Source organism: Myodes glareolus, chromosome 6 (assembly GCF_982192425.1).
Source record: "Myodes glareolus chromosome 6, mMyoGla1.1, whole genome shotgun sequence".
Lineage (NCBI taxonomy): Eukaryota > Metazoa > Chordata > Mammalia > Rodentia > Cricetidae > Myodes > Myodes glareolus.
This window is the reverse complement of record NC_142031.1, coordinates 10535262-10558379: the sequence shown is the minus strand read 5'-3', so window position 1 is coordinate 10558379 and position 23118 is coordinate 10535262. Positions and strand designations below refer to the sequence as shown.

Genomic DNA, 23118 nt, shown 5'->3' with positions numbered 1-23118 from the left:
GGTTCTAAGGTGATATTTAAGATAGTCATCAGTCCTACTACAGGGCAAGGGCAGTTCAGGTATCATCTTCTTTACTTCTAAGGGTCTTAGCTGGGATCCAGGGGAATTTCTCTAGAGCCAGGTTTCTTGCTAGCACCAAAACGGCTCTCTCATTTATTTTTTAATCTATGTATTGTCTCTGAACTTTTAGTTAGTATGAAATGGGATTTCATTAGATTGTTGACTTTCCCCAAGAATCAGCTGTTTGATTCAGTGATTCTTGTTATTGCTCACCTTGTTTCGACTATGTTGATTTCAGACTTCACTTTGATTATATCTTTCTGTTTACTCCTCTTGGATGACATTTTTTCTTTTTGTTCTAGAACCTTCAGTTGTGGGATAAGTTTCCAGTGTGAGATAACCACAGTATTTTTATGTAGGCATTTAGTTCTATGAACTTGCCTCTTAGAACCACTTATTCCTTGTGTCCCATAATTTTGGCTATGCAGCATGTTAATTTTTATTGAATTTTAGGATGCCATTATTTTTTCCTTTATTTCTGCCCCAGTCGCCTGTTCATTCACTACAGAGGTGTTTAGTTTCCATGAGTTTGTAAGATTTCTGTTTTTACTGTTGTATTGTTGTTTGTATCTTGATTTAATTAATGATGGTCTGATATGATGCAAGATATTATTTTAATTTTCTGTATCTGTTGAAATTTATTTTGTTTCTGAGAATGTGGTTAATTTTGGAGAAAACACTGTGATGCACAGGAAAGAAAATCTATCCTTTTGTATTTAGGTGAATTGTCCTGTAAATATCTGTTAGGTCCATTTGGTTTACAACATCTGTTAGAACCAGTATTTCTCTGTTTAATTTTTGCCCGATGTCCTACCTATTTGTGAGAAAAGATATTGACATCTCCTGAAATCAATTTGTGTGAGACAATATACAATATTAGCAGACCAGAGGGAGGGAAGTGGTTGAAATCAATGAATAAGAGCAGAGTAAATTATGTGTATGTCTGAAAATGCCATGATGATATACATCAGTTTATGTGCTAACTTCAGATGTTAAAGGAGTTTGTTCTATTCAAAGGTGTGTGTGTATGAAGATTCACTTATTTATATTTTATATGTGTGAGTGTTTGTGTGTGTGTGCGTGTGCGTGTGCGTGTGCGTGTGTGTGTGTGTGTGTGTGTGATATGATGTTCACTGAATCAGGAAGTATGAAATGGATCTCCTGGAACTGAAGATGGACCTGCTTGGGAGTTGGAACTCAACCATCTGGAAAAAATTAAAGGCTTCTAACACTGAGTGCCATGGGACAAGCTCTTGTAGACTGTAAATTTTAGTCACTCATTTTGGTTTAACAAAGTGCTGATTAGCAAGTAGCCAGACAGGATGCACAGGTAGGGTACAAAGACTAGGAGAATTCTAGGAAGAGGAGAGACAGAGATGCAGCCATCCTCCAGAAGTAGAGGAAGAAAGATGAGAATTTCTTCCTGAGATAGGGTACCAAGCCACATGGCTAAATACAGATAAGAATTATGGTTTAATTTAAGTAGAAAGAGATAGTTTGCAATAAACCTGAATAATAGGTGAAAAAGGTTATAATTAATATAAGCCTCTGTGTGTTTCTTTGATTCTGAATGGCTGTGGGACTGGGTAAGACAGAAGCTTCTGTCTAAAACTGAGCTATTTCTTCAGTTTCTACATCCAGATTATTTTTACTAAACATAAGTTGTGTGTTAATTATAGTTTTATTCTCTCTGTATGTACATGTGAGCATGCCATGGACATTTACCTTGAATGTGGTCAGGGTTGTGTCTATGACATGAACACCAGATGTCTTCATTGTTTGCCATAAGTAAACAGGAGTAACTTGCTGCCAGGTACAGTGAAATGGATGTCTAAATATAGGGCTTTCATCGGGGGGACCGAGGGATGATTGTCAGATAATGTTTCATGCATTAGGGACAGAATAGTGTTCAGAAGAGGCAGTCCATGGTGGCATATGGGTTTGTCTGTACATGAAGAACAAAGGGATCATAGGGTTTGCTATTTGAGGTTTGTATTTGAAAATGGCCAGAAGGAGAGTAAATGTTTTAAAGCATAAGACATCTATGTGGTTTACAACCTGAGTCTGTTGGTAACTATTAGTGATCTCGACACTCATCAGGACCCAATGAATGGTCATCAATTCCAAGGAATAATGACATGTGTGAGACTATTAAGAAAAAGAGGGATGAAGTCAGGTAGTGGTAGCACACCCCTTTAATTGCATCACTCAGGAGATATAGGCAGGATGATTTCTGTGAATTCAAGGCCATCCTGGTCTACAAGATCTAGTTCCAGGAGAGGTATCAAAGCTACACAGAGAAACCCTATTGCAAAAAATAAATAAAAATAAATAAATAAATAAATAGAAAAATGAAAGAGGAGTAAGTGTACAGTGTGGATAGATCCCACTCCCTTTGCTCTATGCTTTAATATTCTTTCAGCCATTTTATGGCCCAACTGAACATCTTAATCTGAATATACACATTGCAATGCCCCAGCAAATCCCAAAATGCCTTCATAGGAGAATGTTCACATTGGAATTAAAAGTGTTTGCACATAATCCATTAAGCATCCACAGCACCTGAAATTAACAGAGGCAAAGACCAAGAAGAAGGGAAGAAAATGTCAGTCAGACTAAGGGTGTATGATTATAAACAGAGAGCTCTTGTGATTGGACACATTGATGAAGTTCACTGTCTTCCCTTTCCTAAGCCACAAGATTCTCCTGACCTTGAACAGAGGAGCCAGCTGGAGAGGTCACTTACTGAGAAGGACACCAGTCAGTATTCCTTCTGGCTCCCGGAGTCTCTTTCTTTCTTTATAGCCATGAGGCTGGAGAAAAACTCACTAATCACACCTTCCTCAACTACATATACAAGTTTATAATAGTCTAGTTCCAAATCACCGCTGTATGATCCAGTCATTCCTCTCTCTCAAACCCCTATATGGTGATATTTTGTTTGTGTTGTAACAAGTAAAGCTTACCTGATGATCAGAGTATAGAGCTATTCACACTACTTAGCCATAGAGGCCAGGCAGCAATTGCACACACCTTTAATCCCAGCATTCAGGAGACAGAGGCAAGTGGATCTCTTTAAATTCAAGGCCACTCTGGCCAATACAAGATTTAATCAGTCCAAAGGAGACACAGAACTAAACACCTTTAATCCCAGGACTAAGTCACACACCTTTAATCCTAGCACAAAGGAGGTGGAGACAGGAAGAGATATGACTGGGCAGAAAGAGGAATATAAGTTGGGAGGGGACAGGAGTTCAGAGCATTCAGTCTGAGGATTCATGGAGACAGGACCGTACCCGATTAGTTTGAGAATTTGTTAGATATAAAAAATCTCTCTTGTGGTTGGTTCCTTTACATCTCTCATCTTTCAATATTTACCCTGACATTACAGGTGATTATCAAGGCAGTCAGATGTCTCTGCATTTCTGTAATTTGGCACTTTTTGGCTTTATACTTCCTCTTTGTGCAGTTGATATGTCTTTCTTAGGTCTCTGATGGGGTTGATGATTAGATTGTTAGAGTTACAACTTTCCTTTGTTGTGATATCTAATTTAAGATACAAAATTTTATGCTCACCAGGAGAAGATGGAAAATATACTATTTTCTCTGAGTTTGACAAATATAAATGGACTGGGCATTATGAATGTATTTCTTACACTTGATCATTGTTCTTATTGTATATAGATTTACTATGTTAGAGTTAGCACCTTTCCCCTTTTAGACAAAGGGAGAGATGTCGCAGGAGAATAGTTTTCACTGCCACCCTACTGAGCCAATAATGATAATACATTCAAAGGGGGAAGTCAGTGATAGCCTGACCAGAATTAGCCATAGGAATGTTGGAGAACTGAGCAAGTCAGATAGAGAGGGGCAGGCAAGAATAAGGATGAAATTTAGATAATTTCATTGGTTTTTTATTTGGAAAATGTGGAGAGTAGGGTCAGTCAATCATCCCTCCAATTTCTTTGGATTTATCAGGATTTTATCTCAGTTACTAAATCCTGTGTTTTTATTAATACAAGAAAATTAAGGGAAATGGTTTAATTACGGTGTGACATGGGGAGGTGCAGGCAGACGTGGTGCTGGAGGGGGAGAGAGTCTTACACCTTCACCTGTAGGCAATAGGTGTCACACTAAGCAAAGAGTGAGTAGTGGAGACCCAAAGCTAATTTGTACAGTGGCACACTTCCTCTAACAAGACACACCTGTACTAAGAAAGCCACAGCCCTCTAGTAGATCCACTCTCTCAGAGCTTATAGAGACCAATTACATTCAAACTATGACATGTGGCCTATCACAATCGTTGTTCCTAAATGAGGAACGTTGATCCTAAATCATTTCTGTGGTTCCTTATTTTTACCCTGTTAGAGATACTCTGATGTCCATAACAGCCCAGGTGGGAACAAAAAGGGAATGCATAACAAACATTTTTCAGACATCATTTAACCATGTGTCCTACAGAATTCATTTTTGTCTTAGCTTCTAAGCATAATATTTACACCAGTCCTCAGTGTTTCATTCCCTGAAACTGACACTCACCCAGTGTCAGACATTTCCTTTCTACTAAGTCCTAAACTGCTCAAATCATACTTCCTACTGTGGGAATTTAAAACCAGACAAAGGCTCCAAATGGGAGAAAGTTGTTTCCTGTTCACAGAGTTAATAAAGCAGATCTTCTCTGGGAACCTTCTCCAGATAATGACCCTCGGTTCTATCATGTTTCCTTTCATTAGGTAAGCCAGGGACCCTTAACATGGTAAAATTACATACAACAAAACAGTAATCAAGAAAAAATTATAATATTTTATTTATTTTATCTTTTATATTTACTTAGGAAAATTATAAATTTTTAAATTTCATTAAAGATTTCATAAGGATATAATATAACCTAAGTAAACAGGAAGTACATTGTAAGCAACTTCCAAAACTCTAGAATTGACAGAGACATCTCACTACCTGGACAGTCATCCAAAGTTCTTCTGTACCATTCAGACATCCATATTCAGCTTATAGGCCCCTAGTAGCTAGCAGACTTTTCCATGAAGCAGAAAATTTGAAAGATAGTTTTACCTATATTGGCAGTTTGTTAGTCATTTTCTTCTGTGTCCTGCAGAATGTCTGGCAGACACTTTCATATAGCAGGAACCCTGAAGGATCATCTCATCTTTAGGCAAGTTTTGCAGTCATTTCTCTGTGGGTCCTCCATGTCCACTTCATCAGGCCAGGCAGAAGCAGTTTCTTGCCTAGTGGTCAACCAAGTCCGTAAGGAGTCTCTTCAATGCCCATCACCCTCTTGAAGTAATTGGTACTGCCAGGAGCCGATGTGTCTCATTGTCATCAAAATAGTCATGGCTCATACAACCACATTCCTAAAGATTAGTTCTCGAATCAACTCGGACATGGGGCTTGTGTTCAGGAAACAATTAGCAGATCCCAAGACAATTCATAAGCTACAGTGTAAGACTTTAAGACAATTCTGAAACCATTTCAGACAATTCCAAACCCTCTCAGCCTCCGTGCCTTAGTGCTTCCCCTCATCCCTGGGAACCAAGGACCTAACAGCTACACATGCACATATTCAGTTCCTGAACAATTACCCATACACGTATTTTTTGACTCAGTCCCCTGGGAAATGGGGTCAAAATGACCTCTTACCTCATCTGATCTGACAATAGCTCTCCAGCCAATTATTGATATTAGCCCTTTTCAAATAAGCCAATCATAATGGTCAAAGAACAACCCCCCTTCTCCTTTAAAAGTAGACTGTACCAGCTAGTTGGAGTCTCTCGGCTTCGCGAATGCTGAGGGACCCTGTCATGACAGAATTAGTAAAATCCTCATGCTTTTGCATCGTCTGTGGTGTATGAGTTGGTCTCTGGGGGAGACTCCTTCTCGGTTTGGACACTAGAGTCCAACACAGTTAAGAGGAAATCATAATTCAAACAACTGTGAAATTGTAATCTGTGGAACAATAATTCAAGGAATTAGAAAGGGATTGAATTACAGAGCAGATTCTAACTTGAATCTAAAATGGGTCTAGGAATCTGTACAGAGCCAGAGTGATCTGGAGTTTAAGAACAGTCTTGCCTTTTTTAGATGCTCTCAAATAAACTCAGGAATTCCCAATGCAGTGGTTCAAACCTTTAATCCCAACACACGGGTTTAAAGACTTTGCCTTGCTTTAACGTGGTCTCAGTTAATTCTCTTCCCTTTATGGAGAACAGATTGATGTGGATGCAACCTCTACACATCTCAGGCCATTTCACATTGTTCCCAGTGAAACACAAGCTCTCATATAAATTACTCAGACTGGCCTTGAGCTCACTCTGAATACCACACAGATGCTGACTTTGTTCCTTCTTTCCCATCCTCCTGAGTAACAGCTACTTTCAATGAACCTCCAGAAGCAGTAGGCTCCCAGATCATAGCACTATTGACTCTACTATGGTGTATGATTTAAGCCATAAAATTAGCCAGTGCACAGCACAGAAAACAAAACTATAACAAGTGCTAGTTTTCAGCTTGTTCTCTGACAGGAGATCTAACCAGCATGAACAGACCCTATGTAACCCTCTTCCCTTGACAGGAGGGTTACTGAAACGCAGCTGTACTTTCCACTCATCATGGCAATCATTCCATAAAAGGCAAAGCAGGTACAAACTTGAAATTAAGAAACTAATTAATTACAAACACATTTAATGAACAAATTCCTAACGTTGTGAGATGACTTGGGGAATGGGTTTTTACCTTCAACAGAATCTCAGTTCATTCTCTTTCCTGAAAGGAGATCTAATCAAAGTAAACAAACCCAATTCATTCTAATACACCCGGGAAGGAGGATTATCCAGACTTACAGGTCAGCACAGGCTATATAACGAGTTCCAGATAGGCCTCAGCTGTATACAGAGAAATTATGAGTGAAAAAATTTAAAAACTAATAATGCAAGGTAACAAGGAACCCCAGAACTCAGAGTTTGTTGAGAAATTTCATGGATGGACATGGGATCCACACTGTAATTTCAGATTTTATGCATTCCTACATGGAGATCTGACACACTCAAACTATACATGTGAAATATCAAAGAGGATGAAGTGGGTGATTGATTCATTGTTCAATCTGGTGGCAGCTTGCGCCTGAGAGGTGGGGCTACAAGGGTCATGTGTGAGAGGGAAAAGGGGATATAAGGATCAGAATGGTTAGAGAGGACATTCTGAGCTTTGGAGCCTGGGATTAGAACACCTGCTACCAGTGTCAAAATCAAGTAAGTTACTCACTGTAGTGATATTTTATATATGCTCTCTAAATAAAGCATGCCTGATGATCAGAGGTAAAACTAAGTCACAAGAGACCAGGAAGTGCTGTCAAACACCTTTCATCCCAGGATTTGGGAGACAGAGGCATCTGGATGTTTGTGAGTTCAAGGCCACCAAGGGATACACAAGGACGATGTAAAAACTGCTACACTTGGTGTGGCTCACACCTTTAATCCCAATACTAGGGAGTGAGTCACAAGCCTTTAATCCCAGCTCTAGAGATAAATATAAGGTAGAAGGGAAAGCAACTCACTCTCTTTTGGTCTGAGGATTTCTTAGAAGCAAGAGCTCTGAATTTCAGATCACTGACTCAACACCACTTGGCAGTACAGCTGTTTCCTGGCCTTGTCATGTAAGTGATTCCATCAAAAGCAGAACTGGTATAGCTGTGGAAAACAAAAGGAAGGAGCAAACAAGGTAGAGAGTACAAATGATATAGAAATAGAGAGAAGGAATGGGAGGAATGAAAGAAAAAATTAAGGAGTTCATTTGGAGTGACTATCACAGGTTATAAACACAGGCTCTAAACACAGCATCTTCATCTCCACACAGCTCAGGCACTGAGAACCCACAACACCAAATGTCAGGCCCAGGTGAAATCATTTAGAGTGACAATGTACTCCTGTCTACAATATAGCTCATCATATGTGTTAGGGAAGAAACAGGTAAAACTTTGGCCCTTTAAACTACTGCCAATCGGGAGAGAATGGAGGAGGAGAGCAGAGAGAGCCTTCCTCTCTAGGTCTTCAGAGCCCTTCCTTCTCTGCCTCTGTAGGCCCCTGCTTGGCTTGTCAGCACCAAAATGATTTTGGAGGGATGTAGCAGTAAGAAATGTAATATACACACTGGATTTCAGAACACTGACTCAATACCACTTGGCAATACAGCATTTTTTTGCCTATCAAGGAAATGATTTCATCAAAAGCAGAACTAATATAGCTATGGAAATAAAGGAAGGAACAAAGAACAAAGAGAGGACACATGAATACAGAAAGAAAGATGGGATGGGAGGAACGAAAGAACAAATGAAGGAGGGAAAAAGGGAACAAGGAGGGAAAAAGAAAGAAAGTTTTAGTGTTTATGCGATGATTCTGGGTATGGTTCCTCATCTTCAGAAGTATCGTAGATCATTCTTTCCTGCATGGAGATCTAATCAGACGGAAAACGTTTTGTTACTTACCTTCTACTAGGCTGGAGAATTGTTGTGATATACAGATCAATTCAGGCAAAAAAATGAGTTCCAGATAGGTCTTAAAAAGTTCCTGAACCTTTATCTGGAAGAAACTCCAAAACAATAATATATGTAAGACAATGTATACAAGAGCTCAGAGTCCATGGAGAAGTATTTTAGAGGGGTTTAGAATTTGACTACAGTGTCAGATTTTGTAAATTCCCACATCTGATCTACTCAAGCTGCAGATGGAAAAGTCCAAGTGGGATTGGATGGAAAGGTGTTCAGTCATCCAGAGAGGGGGCAGCTTTTGGCTGAAAGGTGGGGCTATGAAGGGAAAGTGTGAGGGGAAGGGGATATGAGGGTTAGCATGGCCAGGCAAGACTCTGGGAGACTTGGAGCCTGGAGTGACTGCTTGGAACTTTTGGACCTATAACACGTGTTCTGTGTTTCCTGATTATGTAAGCCATTCACCCCCACAGGACACAGACATACCCTGTCTCTCAGCAGTCTCTCATTTCCTGTTAGTATTTTTGCTTTTGTTGTCGTTTTGTTTTGTTTCTTGGGAATATTTTGAAACTAAAAGTTTGATGTAGCCCAGGCTAGCCTAGAACACCATTGAAGCAAAGTGTTACAAATTCTGAGAACTGGATCACAGTTGTAGAGGCCTTACTAGAGTGCCTACGTTACAAAATTCAAGGACTAGGGCACAAGGAGCAAACACTGCACAACTACTCAAGTCTTGGTTAGAAAAATTTAATTCAATGTGATTATGCGTGGTGATATTTTCTTTATGATCTAGCATATAAAGCTTAGCTGAAGATCAGAGAGTAAGCTGAGATGTTAGTTAGTGATAGAAGCCAGGCAGTGGTGGCACACACCTTAACTGCAGCATTTGGGAGACAAAAGTAGGTGGATCTCTGTGAGTTCAAGGCCACCCTGAGCTTCAGGAGATTGATCCAGTCTAAAAGAGAAGCAGAGCAACAAATCCAGGTGGGAATGTCTCACACCTTTAATTCCAGTACTTAGGAGTCACACACATTTAATCCCAACACTAGGGAGGTGGAGACAGGAAGGGATATGACTGGGTGGGGAGAGGAATATAAGGAGGGAGGAAACAGGAGCTCAAGGCACTCAGTCTGAGGAGCTGTTGAGACCATATTTGGTCTGAGGATTTCCTAGAGGTAAGAATTAGTGGTTGGCTGCTCTGCTTCTCTGATCTTTCAGCTTTCTCCCCGAATATCTAACTCTCTCTCATTTTTCTCTTTAATAAAGACCAATTAGAATTTGTACTCCATCTATCAACCACATGACACCCAGGGTGTAGTTTAGCTCACAGAGATCTTTTGACATTTGTCTTCCAAGTGCTCAGCTTGGCTTTGGGTTCTAAAGCTTTTTGTAATAATAGGAACTGTATCCATTTCACAGATCTTCCCACAAGTACCATTGATTAAATTCAAATCATAGTTTGGGTGAAGGAACCTTGAACATTGCAGGTTAGGATTGTGAGAGGCATTTGAAGGTGGTTGCCTGCAAAAGTGTCTGGTTCACATTTGATTCTCCTCATTCTTGTGGCCTACTGAAGTGTAGTATGATTCAGGGGAGGATGATTGGGCAGGATAACCAGGATCATTAGTTCAAATGTGTGCTCATGTCCATGAGGCCTTTGAGGAAATTTGGGCTATGAAAAGGACAGACAGTGAGTGATAGGAGATCTAAGGTTTCCAAACACTTCAGGTGAGTGACTGTGTCCCTGCATAGTTTACATGATGAAGGAGCAGAAAGTGACTTGCTAAAGGTGTTTCCTCTGAAAGGCTTTATTCCTCTGCTTCTTTCCTCAGCATCTGCCTGCTTGCATGTCAGGATGAGCTCCCCATACACACTGCAGAAGCTGACCAGAGATTGTCTCCTAAGGAATGAAACATTGGCCAACGCTTCTCTGAAGATCCTGCCCAAAGCTTTCTTCCCACCACTATTCATAGACGCCTTCACAGGCAAACAGACAAACATCATAAGGGCAATGGTGGCAGCCTGGCCCTTTCCATGCCTTCCTGTTGGAGCTCTGATGAAGACTCCCAACCTGAAGACCCTGAAGGCTGTGCTGGGGGGCCTGGATTTGCTAATTAACCAGAAGGATCGACCTAGGTAAGTGAGACCAAGGTATCATGGAAAGGAAGGGTCTGGTTGGAGGGAAGTGACCACAGACTTCAGAATGTGGTCCAGGTGGAATCAGAGCTTAGAGAAGTGAATAAGTGGAAAAGGACAGTGGTGTGTGGAGCACACTGAGAAGAGATGTGGTCAATACACAATGGCTCTTTCCCTCCCTATCCTGTCAACCAAAAGGAATGAAAACATTCTGGGTTCAAGGAAAGGATTTCAGGGAAGTGGAGGAGTAGGGTCAAAACAAAGTATAAATTGACACTCAAATTGTCATTTGAATCTCCTTCTCCTTTGACCAACAGCAGTTGGATACTACAAGAGCTAGATTTGCGGGATGCCCAACATAACTTCTGGACCTTTTGGGTTGGCACAGAAGATGGTGGCTGCTCTCCAGATGTCATCAGTGAGACCCGACCAGTGGTGCATGGTCCCAGACAAGGGAAAAAACAGGTTGTGACTGTGTACATGAACCTTTCCCTCGAGACCAGCCATCTCAGTAAATACTTAAAATACTTCTATTGGTGGGCAACGCAGAGAAAAGATGTGGTGCAGGTGAAGTGTCCAAAGCTGGAGTTTGGAGCCACCCCTCTCTACAACCCCCTAATGCTACTGGAGGTATTTGAGCCAAGCTCTATAGAGGAATTCATAGTGAATGCACGATGGACCCTGAGAACACTTGTGATGATAGCCCCTGGCCTTGGCCAGATGAAAAACCTTCAGAAAATCCTTCTCAATGGAATCTTCACACCTTTGGAGTGGATTGGAAACCAAGAGAGGAGAGAATGGTGTTTAACACAGATCCTTTCCCAGGTATCAGAACTCAAGAAGATCCAGCATCTCCAATTGAATCATGTCTGCTTCCTGAATGAACGACTGGATCAAGTACTCAGGTGAGGAAGGATAGAGTTCATGTTCCACAGGCCAGGGAAAAGTCTTGCAGTGTTCCATGAAACATCAGTGTCCACCTGTGGCTTTCCATCCACTCCTGAATGCAGAAGTTCTATGACTTAGGGAAAATGATCTGTAGTCTTTCTTCTGCTCTAGTTCATGATCTAGGAACAGCCTTTGTTAGGAAACCAGATGAAGGGAAAACAGATCCACAAAGTGAATGAGGTCTTAAGCCACATGCTGCCCCATGTCAGCTCTTTCCTCAGGACTTTTAACAGTTTAAATCTCTCTCTTTCTCTCTCTCTCTCTCTCTCTCTCTCTCTCTCTCTCTCTCTCATTCTATCTCTCTGTCTCTCTTACACACATGTACACACATTTCCCAAGGTCAAGTGGTTTTGAACAGAGGTAGGGCCTAGTAAATGTGAAATGATTGAGAGTGAATAAGACAACAGGGAAGGCCTGTGAGTAGGACAGAGGCTGCACTAGAAGAGTGGGGCTCATTAAGAACATTATTTGCGCACACAGTTGTTGGGTTCTCTGGCAGAAATAGCAAAGGCATGCTTATTGGGAGCAAGCATGAACTACCAGATTCTCCCTGGGTTTCAGCGGGATGGTTACTATTGAATGACCCAGCTTCTCTCCCCAGTTGGCCAAGGGGGGATAACACACCCACTGAATTGCCAGTTTTTCAGAGTAGGATCTCATTTAATGGTATCAGGAAGAACCTTATATAGGATGGTGATGGGGCTGGAGCAACTTGGGATGGGTTGACTTAGAGTAAGGAATATGTGCCAATAATATTCTGCCACACTTGAGGAAACCTTGCTGGGCAGAGGTAGGTCTAGGAAGGCTAGCCAGAGACAAGATTCCAAACTCTTGTCAGGCTCAGGAAGTTAGACCAGGCCTCATGCCAACTCAAGTTAGTCTCAGAGAATTACACTGGGCCTCACCAAAGACTAGTTAGGTTCACAAAGTTACACTGGGCCTCACACACAGAACTCATGAGGTCCAACACCCACATATGGCTATAAGTATCCCCTTGTTGGTCCTTCTTGGTTTCCTGCTGTTACCAACTGTCAGCTTAGATGTTTCTGTGCTCGACTGTACAGAGACAACAGATTTGGGGACAGAAACGGTCACAGTCACAGTCATTTTGCATGTGTTGTTAAGTCTGCATCAGGGAATACCCTGGTCTTGATCTTAATGATGCACTCAAAATGAACTTAGGCCTAACTGGCCTCTGCTACATTGAAGTATCATCCTTTCTTTACCATTATTAGACTTTACTGAGATAAACTCCTCTGTCTCTCTGTAGGTGCATGGAGAGTCCCTTGGAGACCCTTGCAATCACTCGATGCTCACTATCAAATGCAGACATGAGTTATCTTTCCCAGTGTCCAAGCATGCACAAGCTCAAACATCTGGACCTGAGTGGTGTAAACTTTTTAAATGTAGACCATCTACTGCTAGGAAGCCTGCTAGAAAGACTGACAGCTACTCTGCAGACATTAAAACTGAAGGGTTGTATGATCATGGATTTCCAGATTAGTGCCCTCTTGCCTGCCCTGAGCCAGTGCACCCAGCTCATTGAGGTCAATTTTCTGAAGAACTTCTTTTCTGTGGACAGCCTGAAGAAGCTGCTGCAGCACACTGCGAAACTGACTCAGCTTATCCGGGAGATATACCCCGCCCCTGATGAGGTCTATGATGACATTGGTGATGTACAGCCAGACTGGTTCAGCCAACACTGCAGTGAGCTCATGGAAACTCTGAGTGCTCTAAGACAGCCGAAAGAGGTCCACTTTGTGAGTCAGAGATGTCTAGATTGTCGGGAATTCTGTGTCTATAACATGGGGACCACACTCTGTTCATGTTGGCAATAAATGAGGAGCGATCACTGCTGGGCTCTGAGAAATGAAAGTCTGAAATCAAAAGACTCATTGGAGACACAAAACCAGAAATCAAACATTTTTGGATGTACTTGGGGAAAGAAGATTTCTTCACTGGTTTTTCATATTTGAAGAAGAAAAACTGACAGAGAACTGGATGCACATGATCTGTCAACAGTACAGCCCTGCCCTAGTGCATCAAAAGAGAGCTGTAAATTGAGGGGAATTCATCCCGGCACTTTCATGATATGACCGACCATAGGTACAAGGAATGGGTTAAAATGAAAGAAAATTCCAAAGAGCGTAGGGGACTTGGAGAGGAGGGTCTCACAGTGTTCTGTTGCTGGAAGGAATCCATCTTCTGGTTGTCCACCTCACATAAGAATCCGGAGCATATCTGCTCTGTGAAGTATCCGGATGACTGAACCATTGAGGGCATTGGACCTAGTGGATTAGCAGTGTTCTGCTGTGATTTGTCTTTTCCTTGCTTGGGTAGAAAAACAAGGAGTATATGATCTCCCCACTGTCCTTGGCATTATGATTTCCAATCATTTTTAATAAAGCAATTTTGTATATGAGCAGACTGTATCCTGTAAATCTACCGACTGGATTCTTTCATCATCTGACACATATGTACCATGTATTCAGCCTACACGGTCTCCATACTCTTCTATCTCTCTGTCTCAGCCCCTTTCTCCTAGATCTTTCAGAGAAAGTAATAACCCAACATGCCTGTCTCTTCGAAATTTTATACCCTTCACCTTCATGACACTAGCCCAACGTGCTATACAGATTCTCTTAGTGATGTGTAGATATGGCTCAGTATTTGAGAGGGCTTTGTGTTCTTCCTGAGGACCAGCATCTGATTCCCAGCATCCACAAACATCTGTGACCCCAGGAACTCATCATCTAATACTTTCTCTTAATCTCTGGAAACACTTGAGTCATTGGCACACATATACACACACAAATATGTATATACACACTGTTACATATACATAATTAAAAATAAATAAAGCCTAGGATAAAACCGAGGGTCTCAGACTCAGTTAAATTGGGTCTTTGCCAGTGAGGTGTCTATAGCCCAGTTTCACTTCCCTCCATTCCATTCCCATCAACCCCTGCCTCATTCCACCTTTGTCTGTGGGCCTGACAGGGAGAGGCCTATTCCTCAGTGGCTATGTCTACTCTTGGGTCCTCCACATTGCCATTGTATAACTAGATGGAGTACTCCCTGTAGCCAGTTATTCCTTCTCTGCACTTGCAGAGCCTTCCTCATCCAGTATGAGTCCTGTTTGCTTCCCTGGGAAGAACTTTCTCTGTAAACAACACATCTAGTCCATCAAGCAGAGCTTTCAAAGTCTCCACGCGGGGGTCCATTATCAGGGCTTCTGCATGAAAGCATGGGAACAGCCAGGCAGGAACCATGACCTTCCGGATGTTTGTATGTCTGTCAATGAAGGCATCTTTAATGAAGTCATTTAAACACATTGCTGGGAGCGGCTCCACAGGCAAGTCCTCCAGAGAAGAAATAAACAAGCCACCTCCATCAGTGGCCTCTGTTTGGCTACCTGAATGAATGTAGGTGGGGCCTGGTCACCCTTCTGACTGGTTTTCACGAATAATGATCCTGAGCAAGTATGGAAGCAAAGACACGATTTAGAAAACTTAGGAAGTCTTTCTTCTTCTTCCGTAAGGACTTCTCTTGGCAAGATCACCTCTGTGTTGATTACTGAAAACATTAAAGGGCCTGCCTTGAAGATGTTCACTTGGGATTCAAGATTAGAAAACACAATAAACATAAAACCTGAAGTCTGATGGATGTAGAAAAACAATCCTCACTCATGTCGTCTTTCCATTCATGCGATCTTTGTTTTTTCCTTCCTAATCCTTTACAATTTGTTTCCTCATATTCTCTGTCTCGTTTCTAATTCCAATTCTCTATTGCAATACTTTGTTCCAGTTCAGTCTTGTTCTAATTACTCTACATCCTTTTTCTTCTTCTCTATCTAATTCATCTCGATCTATGTCTTCTGCAGTTAGATATTCCCAAGCATATAATATATATATATATATTATATATAAGTGTATGCATGTATATTATATTATAAGTGTGTGTATATAAATACATTCACTAGCAACTTAATGATAACTTAGTAATAAAAAAATACTACAAAGAAAATTCCCAGGGACACAGGCATTCGTTGAAGCTATGTAACAAAACTTATCACCTAGTTTGTAGCTAACCACACCTGTTAACTGTGAAGAGTTCCTGGCTGCCTTTTAAACAGAAAAAACTGAACTGTTGGCAGATCTACAGAAAGACAAAGGATATGTGCACTATTTTACAGTTCTTAAGTGGTATTAATAGTATCTTGAAATGGTTAGTTAATTAGGTGCTACTGGTTTCTTTAAAGACTATGATAGAATAAGGACAGATGCATGAAATATTGCTATTATTTATCATAAGTCCTTTGAAGGAAGCCATGTGATGGTAACACACCTTTAATCCCAGCACTCAAGAGGCAGGATGGAAGATCTCTGTGAGTTTAAGCCAACATTGTTGACAAGAGCTAGTTCCAGGACAGGACCTTAAAGCTACAGAGAAACCCTGTCTTGAAAAGGCAAAATGAAAGAAATAAAGAAAAAGAAAGAAAGAGAGAAAGAAAAAAAGGAAAAATTATTTGAAGGGCTTAGTGCCTACAAGGCCATAGACCTGCGATTTTATCAGTAAGTCAGTGAAAACATTCCTGTGTGATCTGTCCAGAAGGACTCATGTCTGGCCAACATGCTCTGTCAGGAAGACTAATGATAGGAACACACTTCCAAGTTCCTCACCATAATGTGGAGAATATCGTGTATATTCATCTGTTGACCATCCAGAAATATTGTGTGGCCATATTTGTGTACCATCATTTTACTCCTAATTTGAGATTTCATTCTCTTTGTTGTTGTTGTCTTCCATTAGTTCCTGGAGACATCAGGTCAGATGTTCTAAAACTCTAAAAGTAACCAACTATCACATTGAACTAGTGAGTTTCCTGATGTAGCATGTAAATTATCATCTCCATCCCATAGTCCTGTCTTTTCCAATGCTATAGTGTTGCAGACCACGCCAATGATACTGAAGCCTCTATTAAGTGTTTCTTTCCCACCCTGTCCAGCTCTGGAGCACAGAGTCCAAGCTTGTAGCCCTCTTGTCTCTTTCCCTGAGACATCAGTACAAGTGATAACTGGTAATCAAAGTCAGTAACTAATGATGCCCATTTCACAGATGCTCTCAATTGTTTCAGGGAGGATCATCTAGGTGAATGAAGGCTTAGAAGATTGGGACCTGGGAGTTTCCTTTACTTTATTTGAAGACATGGATTGCCACCTTTGTTTCCTGTTCACTGCTTCTCAGTGGATATTGATTTACCTGTACTGTGATTGGAATTGGATAGGGTATTTGGGAAAGAGCATTCTTTAGACAGGCTTCACACCCCAGATGGAAGGATGACTTTAAAACCGACAGACAGTGATCAAAATGTGAAGACTGAGGCCTCCACCATCAGCTTTCAGGAACATTTATCGTGAGATATTATGGCCATGATGTAATTACAGCTAATAGCAATTGATGATTTGGAGGTAAAACTACCCCAGAAATTACTTTCCGATGGAGATTCCCTGCCTGGCAAGCTTTTCATTAATCACAACAGTGATATTTCCCAGAGAGGTCCTTATATGGGAAGAAGAAAGACTTCCTAAGTTTTCTAAATGGTGTCTTTGCTTCCATGATTCCTCAGGATCATTTTCCCTGAAAGCCAGTCAGAATGGGTGACCAGGCTCTACCTACATTCATGCAGGTGGCCAGACAGAGGCCTCTGATGGAGGTACGTTGTTTATTTCTCTTCTGGAGGACTTGCTTGCGTGGCTTCGTCTCAATGATGTTTTCAGATGCCTTCACTAAAGATGCCTTCATTAACAGACATACAAACATCCTGAAGGTCATGGTTTCCGCCTGGCTGTTCCCATGCTTTCCTGCAGGAGTCCTGATAAAGGACCCCCCACGTGGAGACTTTGAAAGCTCTGCTTGATGGACTGGATGTGTTGTTTACAGAGAAAATTCATCCCAGGGAAGCAAACAGGACTCAGACAAGATGAGAAAGACTTTGCAGGTGCAGAGAAGAAAGAACTGGCTACAGGGAGTACTCCATCTATTTATACAATGGCAAATGTGGAGGACCCAAGAGTAGACATAGCCACTGAGGAATAGGCCTCTCCCTGTCAGGCCCACAGACACTGGTAGAATGAGGCAGGGGTTGTTGAAAATGGAATGGAGGGAAGTGAAACTGGGCTATAGATGCCTCACTGGCAAAGACCAGTGAGTCTGAGACCCTCGGTTTTATCCTAGGCATTATTTATATTTAATTATGTATATGTAACAGTGTGTATATACATATTTGTGTGTGTATATGTGTGCCAATGACACAAGTGTTTCCAGAGAGTAATAGAAAATATTAGATGATGAGTTCCTGGGGTCACAGATGTTTGTGGATGCTGGGAATCAGATGATGGTCCTCAGGAAGAACACGAAGCCCTCTCAAATACTGAGCCATATCTACACATCACTAAGAGAATCTACATAGCACGTTGGGCTAGTGTCACAAAGGTAAAGGGTATAAAATCTCTAAGAGACAGGCATGTTGGGTCATTATTTCCTCTGAAAGATCTAGGAGAAAGGGGCTGAGACAGAGAGACAGAAGAGTATGGAGACTGTGTAGGCAGAATGCATGGTACAGAAGTGTCAGATCATTAAAGAACTCACTCGGTAGATTTAAAGGATACAGTGTGCTCTTATTCAAAATTGCTTTATTGAAAATGATTAGATATCGTAGTGCCAACAACAGTGGGGAGATCATATACTCCTTGGTTTTTTACCCAAGCAAGGAAAGGACAAATCACAGCAGAACACTGCTAATCCACTAGGTCCAATACCCTCAGTTGTTCAGTCAACCGGATATTTCACAAAGCAGATATGCTCCTGGTTCTTATATGAGGTGGACAACCAGAAGATGGATACCTTCCAGCAACAGAACACTGTGAGACCCTCCTCACCCAGTCCCCTATGCTCTTTGGAAATTCCTTTCATTTTAACCCATTCCTTGTACCTATGGACGGTCATAACATGAAAGTGCTGGGATGAATTCCCCTCAATTTACAGCTCTCTTTTGATGCACTAGGGCATGGCTGTACTGTTGACAGATCATGTGCATTCAGTTCTCTGTTAATTTTTCTTCTTCAAATACGAAAAACCTGTGAAGAAATCTTCTTTCCCCAAGTACATCCAAAAATGTTTGATTCCAGGTTTTGTGTCTCCAATGAGTCTTTTGATTCCAGACTTTTGTTTCTCAGAGCCCAGCAGAGATCCCTCCTCATTTATTGCAAACATGAACAGAGTGCGGTCCCCATGTTATAGACACAGAATTCCCGACAATCTAGACATCTCTTACTCACAAAGTATACATCTTTAGGCTGTCTAATAGACTTCAGAGTTTCCATGAGCTCACTGCAGTGTTGGCTGAACAAGTCTGGCTGTACATCACCAATGTCATCATAGACCTCATCAGGGGCAGGGTATATCTCGCGGGTGAGCAGAGTCAGTTTTGCAGTATGCTGCAACAGCTTGTTCAGGCTGTTCACAGACAGGAAGTTCTTCAGAAAATTGACCTCAATGAGTTGGGTGCACTGGCTCAGGGCAGGCAAGAGGGCACTAATCTGGAAATCCATGATCATACAACCCTTCAGTTTTAATATCTGTAGAGTAGCTGTCAGTCTTTCTAGCAGGCTTCCTAGCAGTAGATGGTCTAAATTCAAAAAAGTTACACCACTCAGGTCCAGATGTTTGAGTTTGTGGATGCTTGGACACTGGGAAAGATAACTCATGTCTGCATTTGATAGTGAGCATCGAGTGATTGCAAGGGTCTCCAAGGGACTCTCCACGCACCTACAGAGAGACAGAGGAGTTTATCTCAGTAAAGTCTAATAACGGTAAAGAAAGGATGATACTTCAATGTAGCAGAGGCCAGTCGGGTCTAAGTTCATTTTGAGTGCATCATTAAGATCAAGACCAGGGTATTCCCTGATGCAGACTTAACAACACATGCAAAATGACTGTGACTGTGACCGTTTCTGTCCCCAAATCTGTTGTCTCTGTACAGTCGAGCACAGAAACATCTAAGCTGACAGTTGGTAACAGCAGGAAACCAAGAAGGACCAACAAGGGGATACTTATAGCCATATCTGGGAGTTGGGCCTCATGAGTTCTGTGTGTGAGGCCCAGTGTAACTTTGTGAACCTAACTAGTGTTTAGTGAGGCCAAGTGTAATTTCTTGAGACTAACTTGATTTGACATGAGGCCTGGTGTAACTTCCTGAGCCTAGCAAGAGTTTGGAGTCCTGTCTCTGGGTGGCTGACCTAGATCCTCCTCTGCCCAGCAAAGTCTCCTCAAGTGTGGCAGAATATAATTAGCACTTATTTTTTACTGTGCTTCAACACATCCTGAGCTGCTCCAGCACCAAGACAACACTATAAAAGTTCCTGTCTGGTACCATTAAATGAGATCCTGCTCTGAAGACTCCCAATTCATTGGGTGTGTGTCTCCCTGTTGGTCAAGTGGGAGAGAAGCTGGGTCATTCAATTATCATCATCCCACTGAGACCCAGGGATTGTCTAGTGGTTCCAGCTCTCTCCCAATCACCACACCCCTGTTCTATATGGCAGAGAAGCAGGGACCTGTGTGTGCCAATAACGGTCTCAATGAGCCCTACTTTTCTAGCGCAGCCTCTGTCCTGCTCACAGGCCTTCCCTGTTGTCTTTTTCTCTCTCAATCATTTCTCTGTGCCCTACCTCTGTTCAAAGAACACTTGACCATTGGGGAATATGTGTACGTGTGTAAGAGAGAACGAGAAATAGAAATAAAGGGAGGGAGGGAGAGAGAGAGAGAGAGACAGAGAGAGAGAGAAAGAGAGAGATTTAAACTGTTAAAAGTCCTGAGGAAAGAGATGACATGGGGTAGCATGTGGCTTAAGACCTCATTCACTTTGTGGATCTGTTTTCCCTTCATCTGGTTTCCTAACAAAGGCTGTTCCTAGATCATGAACTAGAGCAGAAGAAAGACTACAGATCAATTTCCCTAAGTCATAGGACTTCTGCATTCAGGAGTGGATGGAAAGCCACAGGTGGACACTGATGTTTCATGGAACACTGCAAGACTTTTCCCTGGCCTGTGGAGCAAGAACTCTATCCTTCCTCACCTGAGTACTTGATCCAGTCGTTCATTCAGGAAGCAGACATCATTCAATTGGAGATGCTGGATCTTTTTGAGTTCTGGTACCTGATTAATAATCTCTGCAATACACTGTTTGACCATCTTGCGGTTTCCAAACCACTCCATAGGTACACAGATTCCATTGAGAAGGATTTTCTGAAGGTTTTTCATCTGGCCAAGGCCAGGGGCTATCATCTCAAGGGTAATCAAGTCCCAACGTGCATTCACTGTGAATTCCTCTATAGAGCTTGGGTCAAATACCTCCAGCAGCATTAGGGGGTTGTAGAGAGGGGTGGCTCCAAACTCCAGCTTTGGACACATCACCTGAACCACATCTTTTCGCTTTTTGGCCCACCAATAGAAGTATTTTAAGTATTTACTGAGATGGCTGGTGTCGAGGAAAAGGTTCATGCACACAGTCACAACCTGTTTTTCCCCTCGTCTGGGTCCATGCACCACTGGTTGGGTCTCACTGATGACATCTGGAGAGCAGCCACCATCCTCTGTGCCAACCCAAAAGTTCCAGAAGTTATGTTGGGCATCCCGCAAATCTAGCTCTTGTAGTATCCAACTGCTGTTGGTCAAAGGAGAAGGAGATTCAAATGACAATTTGAGTGTCAATTTATACTTTGTTTTGACCCCACACCTCCACTTCCCTGAAATCCATTCCTTGAATGCAGAGTGTTTTCATTTCTATTGGTTGACAGGACAAGGAGGGAAAGAGCCATTGTATATTGACCACATCTCTTCTCAGTGTGCTCCACACACCACTGTCCTTTTCCACTTAATCACTTCTCTAAGCTCTGATTACACCTGGACCACATTCTGAAGTCTGCAATCACTTCCCTCCACCCAGAGTCTTCCTTTCCATGATACCTTGGTCTCACTTACCTAGGTCGATCCTTCTGGTTAATCAACAAATCCAGGCCCCCCAGCACAGCCTTCAAGGTCTTCAGGTTAGGAGTTTTCATCAGAGATCCAACAGGAAGGCATGGGAAGGGCCAGGCTGCCACCATTGCCCTTATGATGTTTGTCTGTTTGCCTGTGAAGGCGTCTTTGAATAGTGGTGGGAAGAAAGCCTTGGGCAGGATCTTCAAAGAAGCATTGGTCAAGGCTTCATTCTTTAGCAGACGTTTTATGGTCAGCTTCTGGAGTGTGGGTGGGGAGCTCATCGTGACATGTAAGCAGGCAGATGCTGAGGAAAGAAGCAGAGGAATAAAGCCTTTCAGAGGAAACACCTTTTGCAAGCCAATTTTTGCTCTTTCATCATGTAAACTATGCAGGACCATAGTCACTCACCTGAAGTGTTTGGGAACCTTAGATTTCCTATCACTCACTATCTGTCTTTTTCATAGCCCTCCTTCCCTCGAAGGCCACATGGATATGAGCACACATTAAAACTAATGATCCTGCTTATCCTGCCTAACCATACTCCCCTTACTCATACTACACTTAAGTAGGCCACAAGAACGAGGAGAATCAAACATGAACCAGACACTTTTGCAGACAACCATCTTCTAATGCCTCTCACAATCCTCACCTGTAATGTTCAAGGTCCCTCACACAGGCTATGGTTTGAATTTAATCAATAGTTCTTGTTGGGAGGATCTTTGTAATGGATTCAGTTCCTATTATTCAAAAAGCTTTAGAACCCAAAGCCAAGCTGAGCTCTTGGAAGACAAAGGCCAAAAGATCTCTGTGAGCTAAATGCCACCCTGGGCAACTTGGGGTTGACAGATGGAGTAAAAATTCTAATTGGCTTAATTAACAAGAAAAAAAACAGGTTTAGATATTAGTGGGTGAAAGCTGAAAGATCAGAGAAGTAGAGCAGCCAACCACTAATTCTTACCTCTAGGAAATCCTCAGACCAAATATGGTCTCAACAACTTCTCAGACTGAATGCTTGAGCTCCTGTTTCCTCCCTCCTTATATTCCTCTCCCCACCCAGTCATATCCCTTCCTGTCTCCACCTCCCTAGTGTCGGGATTAAAGGTGTGTGACTCCTAAGTACTGGAATTAAAGGTGTGAGACATTCCCACCTGGATTTGTTACTCTACTTCTCTTTTAGACTGGATCAATCTCGTGTAGCTCAGGATGGCCTTGAACTCACAGAGATCCAGCTACCTTTTTCTTCCAAATGCTGGAATTAAAGTGTGTGCCACTACTGCCTGGCTTCTATAGCTAACTAGTGTCTCAGTTTCAAACTTGGATCCTCAGGTAAGTTGTATTTGCTAGATCACAAACAAAATATCACCATGTATCATCACATTGAATTAAATTTTTCTAACTAAGACTGGAGTAGTTGTGCAGTGTTTGCTCCTTGTGCC

General features: G+C 42.0%; 2 protein-coding genes across 2 annotated transcripts; one reads left to right on the top strand and one right to left on the bottom strand.

Moving 5' to 3' along the window:
• The first annotated feature begins 10409 nt into the window (after positions 1-10409).
• Positions 10410-13476, top strand: LOC148121625 (PRAME family member 12-like). The gene is made up of 3 exons (XM_087906753.1): positions 10410-10690; positions 11008-11595; positions 12909-13476. Exons 1-3 carry the CDS (start codon positions 10410-10412, stop codon positions 13474-13476), a joined length of 1437 nt encoding a protein of 478 aa, XP_087762879.1.
• Positions 13477-18900: 5424 nt separating this feature from the next.
• On the bottom strand, positions 18901-21963 carry LOC148121624 (PRAME family member 12-like). The gene is made up of 3 exons (XM_087906752.1): positions 21683-21963; positions 20778-21365; positions 18901-19468 (listed from the first exon to the last, which is right to left on the bottom strand). The coding sequence occupies exons 1-3, from the start codon at positions 21961-21963 to the stop codon at positions 18901-18903; spliced, it is 1437 nt and encodes a 478-aa protein (XP_087762878.1).
• Positions 21964-23118: the final 1155 nt, after the last annotated feature.

What these genes read in the sequence shown, in the direction of transcription:
- LOC148121624 (XM_087906752.1), bottom strand. Translation starts at nt 21,963, where the DNA reads ATGAGCTCCCCACCCACACTCCAGAAGCTGACCATAAAACGTCTGCTA. An exon ending in AACCAGAAGGATCGACCTAG is followed by an intron (nt 21,366 to 21,682) that starts GTAAGTGAGACC and finishes TTTGACCAACAG; the next exon opens with CAGTTGGATACTACAAGAGC. An exon ending in CGACTGGATCAAGTACTCAG is followed by an intron (nt 19,469 to 20,777) that starts GTGAGGAAGGAT and finishes GTCTCTCTGTAG; the next exon opens with GTGCGTGGAGAGTCCCTTGG.
- LOC148121625 (XM_087906753.1), top strand. Translation starts at nt 10,410, where the DNA reads ATGAGCTCCCCATACACACTGCAGAAGCTGACCAGAGATTGTCTCCTA. An exon ending in AACCAGAAGGATCGACCTAG is followed by an intron (nt 10,691 to 11,007) that starts GTAAGTGAGACC and finishes TTTGACCAACAG; the next exon opens with CAGTTGGATACTACAAGAGC. An exon ending in CGACTGGATCAAGTACTCAG is followed by an intron (nt 11,596 to 12,908) that starts GTGAGGAAGGAT and finishes GTCTCTCTGTAG; the next exon opens with GTGCATGGAGAGTCCCTTGG.